This window comes from Musca autumnalis, unplaced genomic scaffold (assembly GCF_047663935.1).
Source record: "Musca autumnalis isolate F117 unplaced genomic scaffold, ASM4766393v1 scaffold_1, whole genome shotgun sequence".
In the NCBI taxonomy this organism is placed as follows: Eukaryota; Metazoa; Arthropoda; class Insecta; order Diptera; family Muscidae; genus Musca; species Musca autumnalis.
This window is the reverse complement of record NW_027411644.1, coordinates 245,261,329-245,274,006: the sequence shown is the minus strand read 5'-3', so window position 1 is coordinate 245,274,006 and position 12,678 is coordinate 245,261,329. Positions and strand designations below refer to the sequence as shown.

The 12,678-nt window shown below is 36.5% G+C and overlaps 1 protein-coding gene across 3 annotated transcripts in view; it reads right to left on the bottom strand.

Annotated features, from left to right (window-relative positions):
* The window catches only part of Dscam3 (Down syndrome cell adhesion molecule 3), a 457,425-nt gene that overhangs the window by 91,867 nt on the left and 352,880 nt on the right, over positions 1-12,678 (bottom strand). For all 3 annotated transcript variants that reach the window (XM_073960642.1, XM_073960641.1, XM_073960643.1), the window contains exon 21: positions 2,754-3,009. In XM_073960642.1, coding sequence (XP_073816743.1) covers positions 2,754-3,009 — 256 coding nt within the window. The remainder of the gene's footprint in view (positions 1-2,753; positions 3,010-12,678) is intronic.

The window sequence follows — 12,678 nt, the reverse complement described above, 5'->3', positions numbered from 1 at the left end:
ACCTGAATTTCTATATCTCAAAAATTGTAAAACCTAGGAACAAATCATAACAGTCAATCCTTTGAAGAATTTTCACAGTTACAAATTTTTCTTAAGCCCCATTTCGTTAAAATAAACCTAAAATGTGAACTTTGATCGCGATTTATTTAAAAATTCCTTCAGAATCCGCAAAAACCTCCCAGGTGTAAGCAGTTTTCATTCAAAGTTAGTTAAGGTGCACCCTGTATGACATTGTTTGAAATTCTATATCTCAAAAATGGTAAATCCTACGAAAATACCATTCAGGTCAATCTTGTAGAGAATTTTCACTGCTACAAAATTTTTTTAATCCCATTTCGTTAATTCAGTCAATTTGGTCAGAGCAGGAGTAGCTGCCATAATTATAGTGTTTAGAACCATGCCAACATAATGGATGTTAGGACTCGTATGTTAGATATATTCACTGGACAATAGCCGCAGACTATCCCCCCATTTTCACATACAATATCAGGAACCTATGACATATTCTGATGACGTTATTTTAGTTTATAGTACTAACTTTCCAAAGTCCGATCTGGGTTATCAATATTTTTCCTATATATATATTCAGCATAGATATTTCAAAAACAGTTTGGATCGAGCACACATAATTTTCTGAAAGAATTTATTATGAAAAAAACATCAATAAAATATATTTTGTGACCGCAGATAACGAAAATGTGAATAAAAATGGTAGAATATGGTCCTAAATCATATATAAAACGCGAAAGCTTCTGGAGATTTTAAATATTATAGCTCAAAATTGCTTTTGTTCAGAGACTCATAATGAAATTTTAATTGGGACACTTCTTTTGGCACAATCCCCAAAAAGTAAAATATTTTAGGAGATTTTGACTCAGTATGGAATAAATTTTAATTAAGACTCTATGGGCCATTATTATATGTGTTCTTTTACTATCTGATGGATTTTCAACGCAAAATAAACCAATTTGGAGGCATTGAAAATATATTTTTTACATTGAAAGTTAATGCCTCCTTGGCATTTTTTGTGTTTTAACATTTTGGGTTTTCCTGTTTTTCACTACATTTACCGTTATAAAATCAAAAAACGAAGTAACCCAAAGAAAACAAAGGTATTTTCGTCTTCCATGCAAAAAAAAAAATTGTCAACTTTTGTAACAGAGTGTTATTTCAATAACATAACTTTTCGCAATCATATAAAATAAATTCCGTGGAAAATGAAAGCCGTACCTAAAATTTTGTGAGCGACATTTTTGCAGAATATTTCGAAGCTGAAAAAGTTAACCGTGTGGTACTTTTATATCGGCTCTTAAAATAAACGACGAAAAGGACATTGAAGGAAGCAAGTTTCAAGGTCAAAGTGCTCTGCGAAAATAATCCTCATTCGATTTGACTGAAGACATGTCATCTCAAAAGGAAGCCAAAACAACAGTGAACAAAGATATAACGCTAATTCCCGATGGCTTACAGAGTCTTTAGCAAAAACTTCGTCACGCCATAACGCGGAAGTTCGACTCACGACGGATCTGTTCTTTGGGGCTCTTAATATACTCACCAAAGCCTTTCTTTCCCAAGAGGAATTCTCTGTGCCCCAGACTTTCACCTCCATTTTGTTGCACAGTGTAATTTAAATACAAGCGTTTTATTTGACAGATTTGACTTTTCCGAACAACCTCCACCGAGCTTCCGAACAACCTCCTCCGAATTTCCGAATGACATCCTCCGAACTTCGCCCTCTCAACTTGCCCATTCTACCTTCAACGGAACCTCATAAACAAGTTACAGCCAATTTGCTCCGAAAATGTATATAAAGTCCTTAAAATATCCACTATATAGGGGCTATACCACAATCTGGACCTACATCCACAATTAAAATATTTGCTCACTTCACATTGAAAATATACCAGAACAGCAAAATCGTCATAATGCAAAATAATAAAGAAAACGTCTTGTCGTTTATGAAGATGAAGTGATAAACACACGTTTGTCCTCTTGCCCATTACCACTCAACTTTTAAGTTATTAAATTTAATTGTATCGTTCAGATCCCTTAAAGCACTTTTATGCGTCACTTTAAATTGTTATAAACGATTTTAATATCCTAGCATTAACGAATATAAATAGCCAGCGCACCGATATTCGGTGGTAGCCGCATAAGACACACTTACACACACAATGTCTTACGGCGGCCATTTACGAATTGTCTGCAAAATAAAAAAATACTTCCTCTGGTACTAAATACGTTAATATACCTAGCGAGGCAAGCGAATAAAAGCGAAAAGATATATGAGACCGGTGTTTCTATAATACATGTAAGCTCTTCCGACAGTTTATATTTTATGGCACAAATATAAAACACAAAAAAATAAGAAAATTCCGAAGCAAAAAACAAAAAACACAAGAAGAATTGTGATAAAAATAGCACATAACAGCAACGATGACGCTAAAAGCATTTTTAATGTTTGTTGTTATTAAGATAACAATTTGTACAGCTGTTACCTTCAACACAAATACGAACGTGAGTATGCAGTTAAATAGAATGCAGAACAAAAAAAAAACAGCAAAGTGAGTGAACAGACCATGGCAGTCAGACAGACACTGTCTGCCAAGGATTCTTTTACCACTTATTATATTTTTATTTTCGCTAAAGTGAGAACTATGATCACACACTATGCCACATCATCAGCGGCTAGTGGGGAAATAGTTTCTCTTGTTTCTTTACCACCTACAAACAAAACAGCACCTCACACTTACCTCCCTCTGATGTCGTTCCAAAGATAGGTGTACTCCATGGCCCCGAACCAAAACTATTCAAGGCTCGCACCGTAACCGCATACCGGGTATATTTTCGTAAGCCACGTAATGTGGCCTTCGTTGTGGCCCAGCCACTTACAATCACAGACTTCAGTGAATTATTGACAACGCTAATGTAGTTGATATTCTGTTTTTCTTCACTACAGTTAACGGTGTAGCCAATCAGCTCACCATTCCAGGATTCTCGTGGTGGTATCTGTAGAAAAAAAGAAGTAGACGAATAAGAAGAAAGAATAACAAAATCAAGAACTGTGGATCAGAACGAGGGAAATAAATGGTTTCAGGTATATATGTATAGAGAGAGACGGGGATGTGGTACTCTTAAAGATGCCAGAACAATTAATTAGGGAAATGTTTAAATGCTTATTAGCAAGCAATTCTATTAGTTTTCACTTATGTAATTGGATTGGTTTTAAGAAGACGTTAAAAACCTCAGCACCATTTTATAAAAGTGGTGGCAGCATTTCAACGAATTCCATGAATGGTAAGTAAAATTAGTAAAACATCTGGGCCGAACTTTTTATACTCTCCACCATAAAATATACTGAACTAAAATGAACACATTTTTATTTGAGGAAGTTTTGCGACCACTGGGAACCTCAAATGTCAAATTTCAATTCGGTCACCAAAAGAAACTAAATTCCTCAAAACTCCCTAAATTGGGAGGTATCGTTATTTGTGGGCTATAATTATATTGACAAATGTTAATGGAGAAATTTTGGACCACTAAAAACCTCAAATGACAAATCACGGGTAGTTCTGTCAAAAAAAATAAAATTAAAACCCTCAAAATGTCATTTATATATACCACAACATTTCTGGTAGAAATAAACGTAGTTCAGTAAAAAAATGTAGATAAAACCCGAAATGACCACTAAGGAAACCAAATATAAAAATAAACGTAGTTGGGTAAAAAAATGTAGATAAACCCCGAAAATACTGAAAATCGGAGATACCGTTATATGGAGACTATACCGCAACATGGTCCTATATTGAAAATTTTTGGTAGAAAAGTGTTGTGACCACTATGGACTTCAAATGTAAAATTAGAGGTAGATCAGTCTAAGGATGTAGATCAAATACTTGAAATACCGAAAATAGGATGGTACTATTATAAGGGGCCTATTCCAAAACATGGTGCATGGTGGCAAAATACCCCTCAGTAATGTTGGCGACATTTCCTGAGTATTTTAGCCATGTAAGACTTCTCTACAAAGTGGTGTCTTAAGACACGCCGTTCGGACTCGGCGATAAACAGTAGGTCCCATATAATTGAGCTGAAATGAATTGGTGTGCACTCATTGATATGAGAGAAGTCTCACTTGTCCCTTTAGGTATGTTTGTGGAACAATTACACTATGCAACACTGAAAATCCAAACAACTTCTAGTATGAATTTTTTGAAAGTACATATTTAGATTACAAAACCCTAGTAGGGGTTTGTCCTGTCAGATCCAGTTCGGATTTTATGGCCTTATCTAAACCGGGCTAAATCTACAATTTTTTGCATTTATCAGGCCTTTATCTCAGAAACGAATAGAAATTTGGACTTGCTGTCTTTGGCAATATTGTAGCCCTAAACTAGTAGAACTTCTCTTTTGAGAGAACCACATAAGAAAAACGCCGTCTAGGGCATCAAAATCTATAAAATATAGAAAATTTTACATAATTTCTGAAATTCTGGTCAGTATCGGCTAAACTATTGGGAGTTGAACCAAGTAACCTTTTGCAAAAATCTTCCAAATAAAGTTTTTAACCATTCTTTACAACATTCTGAAACTCTAAAATGCTTACTTCATGTTGTTTCAGCGGTATTTTGCATCACATCTTTTACAACACATATTACAAACACAGTTCACACCAACAGTTTATTCTCGCATTTTGGATTTCACTACATTATTGACATTTTTATTAAATCGTCGTTGAAAAATGTACTGAAAACAACGGCATAGATGCATTTTACAACAATGTTCTGAAGAGTTGTGTATTACATTCCAAGAAATATTTTTCCAAAAGAAAATATTCAGATAAAAATAACGGTTTTGGATACGGTGCGAAATGTATAAAAATTGTGGAATTTTTGCATATATTTTGAAATTTGAGGCAATAAATGTAGTTTTTCGAGTTCATCATTTCTCCAAATTTTTTATTCTTGCCCTTATCTACAAATTTGCTTCTGAGGTCAGAAGAAGATTCGCATTGGTTTCAGAGATATAGCCCCGAATTTCTTTAAAAACTCAATATTTAACCATGTTTAGATGGGACCATAAAATCCGAGCTGGATCTGACACAACAAAACCCAACTAGGGTTTCTCGTCGTTTCAGTATGTACTTTCAAAAAATTCTCAGTTCGAATTGTTTGCACAAGATCACCTTAAAAATGTTGCACAGTGTTCTATTATACCAAAACATGGGCCTATCTTTGGTGGAGAAGTGTTGTGGCCACCTAGAATCTCAAATGTCAAATTACAGGCAGTTCAGTCAAAAATTTAGCCAAAATTCTCAAAATACCGAAATTTAGTAGGTACCGTTATATGGGAGCTATACCAAAACATGGAAGTGTTATGATCACTAAAGACCTCAAAAGTAAAATTAGAGGTCAAAAATTTAATAAAACCCTCAAAATTCCGCAAATCGGGAGATACCGTTATATGGGGCCTATACCAAAACTTGGACCTATATAGACAATTATGAGAGGAGAAGTGTTGCGACTACGCAGTACCTCAAATGTCAAATTTCAGATAGTTCCGTTAAAAATTGTTGCCAAAATCCTCAAAATACTTAAAATCGGAGGTACTGTTATATGGGGGTTATACCAAAACATTGACCTATGTTGACAATTTTTAGTGAAGAAGTTTTGTGAACACCGGCAATAGCAAAATTCAAATTACAGGTAGTTCCGTTTAAAAAAAAAAATAGCCAAAATTCTCAAAATACCGAAAAACGGGAGGTACCGTTGACAAGTTGTGGTGGAGAAGTGTTATGACCACTAAGAACCTGAAATGGCAAATTGCAGCTAGTTCAGTTTACTAATGTAGCTGAAACCCTTAAAGTACCGAAAGACACTCGGGTGCAAAAATATAGCATTATTCTTTAATTATTGCGGAACCTAAAGTGATTAGAACAGGTAGACAGGCAGCCATGGCTAGATTAACTAAGAATTTTATCCTACTCAAAAATATGTACTTTATAGGATCGCATTATTTCAATGCGTTACAAACGGAAAAAACTTTATATACCCTACCTACTATGGTAGAGGGTATAATACAAGTCAGCAATAAGTCGGCTGAAAAATAACAAAGCAGGAGAAATCGATGAATTTCTCAAGATCGGAGCACGTTAGATATCGTACCGGATGATTGTAATCGAAACATCGCATGTCCCTTGCACTAAAAAGGGACATAAGTCTGTTCCCCACCGCAGACTAAACCCTATGGTCATACAAATTATTGCATATATATTAATCAGGCTTTAGTCCCGACAAATCCACTATTAATATTCATCTTGCTGTGTGGCATTCGGGTGCTATCTCTTTCTGACTAGGGCGTTTGTCTTCCTCTATTGCTGAAATTTTTATATTCCGAAGAGGATCTTTTCGTTCCCTCGTTGCCCAGTATTGCTTGGTTTCAATCTGCAACAGCCGAATGTCGACGATGCTCTCTTTGTCCACAGCCTTTGTGCAATGCATGTATTATATTTTTTCATCGTAGACGAGACAGGGTATATTTTCCACCCTTCCATTCAGCGCTCGATGCTGAAGTCGTGAGTTTGAAGCCTCTCCATCCATCGTGAAAATCGGGTTCCCGGACTATTGAACTGGAGAGCTGAGCGGACTGTCCTTAAAGGAAGTGCTGGTCATATATGTACTTGTGGTAATATGTATATGATGCCCTCAGCGAGCTTTCTTCATGTCAGGCATTCTCTTAGGCTTTGATTCTTGATTGATTTGATTCTTCTTAGGCTTTGATATTGTTCGATTGTACTATCGAATTACCGTATCTTGATCGTCCCGATACCACATGCAATAGCGTAAGTGTCCAGAACAAATTTTCCGCCGAGTATATGGTACACAATAACCGAGACTGTGTATAGCAAGACTTCTAGTTGTCGAAATGACTCTTTGCCTTAGCTCCTCGCCCCACTGAAAAGCTTCGTTCTCATGCTGTTTTTGCGGATTCGCCCAGTTTCTGACGACTTTAATTTTTTGTCATCCATCCATATGCCCTCCATTGTATCATGATGTCCCAGTAACTTAACTTCTCGTTGAAAGAGGCCCGCTTAATTAGCTTTTCATAGTCTGAATGGCATAACAAATTCCATTCTTTTCAGCGATCAGCACCTGCCAGAAGCCAATCTGCAAGTCGAGGGTGGAGAACCGTTACGTCCCAGCTAAGGTGGTTCACAGTGGTAACGAAACTTCCCTCCCAAAAATGTTTAACATAGGTTCATGTATTGGTATAGCCCCCATGCAACGGTATCTCCCGATTTTCGGTATATTGAGTCTTTCAGCCACAATGTTTTACCGAAATGCCTGTAATTTGTCATTATTATTATTATTTGTTCCCAGCGCTCAAGAGACTTCTCCACCAAAAATTGTCAACACAGGTCCATGTTTTGGTATAGCCCCCGTATAAAGGTACCTGCCAATTTCCGATGGCTGACGTAGGGGGGAAGATACCAAGGAACGGTCCTGACCGGCCTTAACATGACAAAGCCCAGAATTTATCTTGGTCTCCCTTTCATCACAAGTGGACACTGACCTCCTCGTGGTGTTACCTGGGGAGCTGCCTTTAACACCCGTTAAAGGTAATGAGCTAACATGTACCGCGCGTTCACCCATAAGAACGTAAACCCTCCCCTAGAAAAACAGCCTACTATGAAAAAACGAAAGAAAAGAAAAACAAACCCCTCTAAAGTTGACGAAACCCGCAAACGTTTTAGGGACCATGATCTGCGAATCTGCACCTTGAATGTTCGCCTCTTTACAGTTTACAGGTACAGTTTACGCATAGGCAGATGTACTTGAAAAGTACAAGCCCGACAATTCTGCCATAAAGGAAATAAGATGGATTGGGAAAGGCATCACAACAACCGCTAAAGGTGGCGCACTGTATTGTGGCTGCCATTACACAAAGCATGAGTTTGGTTGCGGATTTGTAGTTGGTCGGAGATTAAAACATCTGGTTTCCAGCTTCACCCCAGTGAATGAAAGACTCGCTGCAATTCGATTAAAAGCAAAATTCTTCAACATCAGCTTTATTTGCTCATGCTCCCACTGAAGACAAGGACGAAAAGACCAAAGATATATTTTACGAGCGCTTAGAATAAACCGTTGCCCTGCCAATAACATTAAAATTATTATAGGCGATTTTAATGCCGAAATTGGAAAGGAGAATATCTTTGGCCCAACAGTCGGGAAATTCAGTCTCCATAGTGAAACATCTGACAATTGAAAGAAGCTGATAAACTTTGCAGCTGCAAATAACATGGTAGTCAGCAGTACCAGATTTAAGCACCTCCATATTCATAAGGGCACCTGGCTGTCTCCAGATCAAAGAACAAATAATCAAATTGATCATGTTGTGATAGATGGAAGACATTCAACGAGCGTGTTGGATGTTCGATCGTTTCGAGGAGAAAACATAGATTCGGACATCTACCTTGTTGCAGCAAAGGTACGTACCCGTCTAAACATTGCAAATAAAGCACGAACAGATACCACACGTAAGTTTGACATCGGTAAGCTGCAAACACAACAGATAGCCACAGCATATTCCACTAAACTAGCCCAATTGCTTAATGAAAGCACTTCTCGTCCCGATAACATATCAGCGCAATAGCAAAATATTGCACACTCCATGCAAACAGCCGCAAAATCCATACTTGGATACCAGAGAGCTCCACCAAGTAATCCATGGTCTGACCAGGAGTGTCGTGCTGCTACCGAAGAGAAAAATGCGGCATATAGGGCTACTTTACAATCCGCAGCAACGCGTAGCGCACGAGAGAGATATCGGGAGAAAAAGAGAGAGAAGAAACGTCTTTTCCGCAGGAAAAAGAGAGAAATGGAAAGGCGTGAGTGTGAAAAAATCGAGATGTACAGGAGCCAGAATGAAGTCCGAAAGTTCTACCAAAGAGTAAAACGTCAAACTGATGGCTTTTGTACAGGAAATAACATTTATCCAAACTGTTGGTATCCGATAGCAGCGATGACGGCGAAGATACCACAGATCCAATCCCAGTAAATGGTATTGAATGTATACCGCTCAGCCAGGATGGAGTAAAGACAGCAATAAACCGGCTGAATAATAATAAGGCAGCAGGAGCCGATGGTTTGCCAGCCGAGCTGTTCAAAACCGGAGACGACACGGTCACATAACTTCTTCACAAAAAATTGCCAACATAAGTCCATTTTTGGTATAGCCATCATATAACGGTAAATCCCGAGGGTTTTAGCTAAGTGTTTTGGCGGAACTACCCATAATTTGACACTTAAGGTATCCAGTGGTCACAAAACTTCTTCACTACAAATTGCCAACATAGGTTCATGATGTGGTATAGCCCCTATTAACTGTATCACCCGATTTTAGGTATTTTGAGGGTTTTACCTACATTTTTTGACTGATCTACCCGTAATTTGACATATGAGGTTCCCAGTGGTCATAAAACTTCTTCACCAAAAATTTTCAATATAGGTCAACATTTCGATATAGTCCCCATTTAAAGGTACCGCCCGATTGACTACATTCTTCGATGGCCCAATTTAGGGCGTGCGTGGTCTAAAACTTTTCCGTCTAAAATTGTGGACAGAAAAGTCATCTAATTATTCTATTTTGGTTCAGAATATGTTACGGTGGATGGTTTTAAAAGTTTGGTCTGGATGAACTTAACGGTTATGTACTTGTTTAATATAATATATTCCACGCAGAATCGGATGCCCCAAACTTTATTCTTGACTAACAGCACTAGAGGGAAATCCTGGACTTGATAATGGTTATATTAAGCCACTCCCCTCTATTTCGGCTATCAGTTTCTGGGCCTGGCCTGGTTTTGCTTGTGGCACACTTCTTGGATCCAATTTTATTGGCCTAGCCTCAGCTGTATTTATTTCATTTTTCACAACTGACTTTCTCCGTTGTTGTTATTTCGTGAATTCAAAGCCAGATACATGTAGCATTTCCTTTTGTAACCAATTATATCCGATATTACATTTAGAAATTACTTTTTGAAAATCGGACATTTGATGACATGTTATGAAACAAATTTAATGTACATATTTAACACACCGAATTTGATAGTTTCTGTGCACCTGTGTATAAAAACGGAAAATATTTAACAGATAAAATGCAAATATTCTAATACATATTTTATCACAATGAATTCCCCCTTTGCTGCAGATGAAAGACAATGTTGCTGCGTGGTAACCCAGTTTTCACTACCTTAATTATATTTACAAATTCAAAACCACGAAACTAATACTTTTAACAAAATATCCCTACAAACGAACGAACCAACCAAGCTAAGTCCTTGACCCCATTATGTGAACTGTAATTTATTTCAGAATAAATTTCAAGTCAACAAAAATGTAACAAGTGGTTTCACTTTTTCTTCCTCTTCCTTTGCTCTCTGTCTCTGTCTTCCCAAGAAACCGAAATTGAATAACAAAAATAAAGTAGATAATTTTTAGCTCAGGTGGTGGCAGTATAAAATATTAACTGTCTCAAGTGAATGAATGATGTACACGCTACTCCTTTTACTCTACAACTACTCTTCTTGTTGGGTTGCTGTTTCGTAAACTTTTAACATTTCGTTTTAAGAAGAAGATTTTGCTGGCATCTCCTTATGTTCTTGTTCTTCTTCAACGCCGATATCTTAAGTTCATAATGGAAATGAGTCTGAGTCATTTTACCATTTCCATGTGGTAATGTAATAAATTATTCATTTTATTTTTTGTTCATGTCAACGTTCCGTTCCGTTTGCTGCCGCTTCGAAAGTAGCATTTGCCCTGACTCATTTTATAGATTGTTAAATATTTAAATTGTTGCCATTTGGTATTAGGAGTTATTGTAGAATTTTTGATTTCTTTTGCTAAGAGGTTTATGGGTTTATTTAAACGTTTATAAAAAGTCCAATGAGGATGCTTTTTCAAAGGTTAATTATTTAACGTTTAGATGTTTCATTTTTTGTGGAATTAGTGTAACAATATTTTGTACAATTAAATCCGGTAGGGCATTTTGTTGAGGTTAAATAGGCTTCATACATTTTTAGACTTACATAAATATTATTCAAATTAAATAGGGTTAATTTTTAGACTTAGTGATATATTTGAGAAGTATAAGACTGTACGGTAGTTTTCGGAGTCGCAGTTGGAGTCAGTGTCTATCAAAATTTTTTGGAGTCGGAGTGAAAAAAAGCTCGTCTCCGACTCCGGGCCACAATTTGTTCTACATTTATCAAACATTTGTTGAACCAAACATTCTTTAAATCAGTTAAAGGACCATATTTTAAATGGAACCCTTTTAATCGCATTGTTGATTACAAAGTGCATATCGGAAGCATTTTTGGGTCTATTGATTGTTTATAACTTTGCTTATATACTTTGGAAGAATAATTTCATATCCCTCATATTCTTGAGGAAGATCTTCTAGACGATTTACTGATTATCTCGTAGAAGGCTCACTTGAAGTGATATTGACCCTAGTAGATTTCTTGCCAAGTTTGTACGAGAAAAGTTAGAGTCTTCCTTTTAAGTTAGAGTCTTTTCTTTTAAGAAAATGGCAGGAAATTTTTAAAAGACAACCTAAGCTTATTCAATTAGCAAATTTTGGCGTCCAAGCGTATTTTATGAAAATGTGAAAACATGCGGTAATCTGAAAAAAATCTACTTGACCTTTTGTCTCTGAGATTTGCAGACGTTTCGGGTAAATTTGTCAATATATTTATGCAGGGGAAGGCGCCAATGTATGTTTTAAAATAGAGTAATAATAGAAATGACCGACAGGAAAAATGTTAAGCAAATCGACGTTAAATTACATCTATAGGATGGTGTCCTAGCCGAACTTAACGTTGGTATTGTTTTTGAGGTGGTAAACAAAAGACACTTACCACCATAAGAAACTAACTTTGTCGTTCCGTTTGTAACACATCGATATATTTGTCGGAAACTCAGGATAGAGCCCGCTTCATGTAAGATAGATTCATAGAAGTTGGTACAGAAGTTTAGATTACTCTTAATATGTTTGGTATTCAAAATGGGTTATATCGGTCAACGCTTTGATACACCCCATAGAACAGTACCGACGGAAGGAAGGATTTTACCACATTATCGAACGGAAATTGCTTGAAATTTGTTGTATAGTCTTCGCAGCGTATATAAAACATTGCCAAGATTTTATGTATTTCGAAGGTTTTTTGGCACATTACACTGTGAAAAGCGAAAAAATAAACCATATTCTGCGTAATAGAAGGCCAAAAAAAGACATGTGTGACGGAAAATTGAATTTTTTAAAGTAAATGTCAAAATAGATCTTTATGAACCCTTCCTAGAAAGTCGAGATATTCTAGAAAGATACTTACTGAGATCAAAGGAACTTTTTGTAGTTGATTGTTTTCTTGAATTTTTAACGGTTTAGTATCTACAGTGAGTTTCAAAAATATTCGGTTTTCAATTTCACCAATAATAACACCTCAGTATTTTAGAAGCCCATGCCCAATATCCAAAAAACCAAATACTTAAAAAAATGTTGGTTCTGGTGCAATTAAAAAATGTATGTAACATGGATCCATGGCAACCCTATAACCGGGAATAACAAAGAAAACGTTGTTAACCCTGTTTTCTATGCGTCAAAAATATTCCTTTTTTGTAA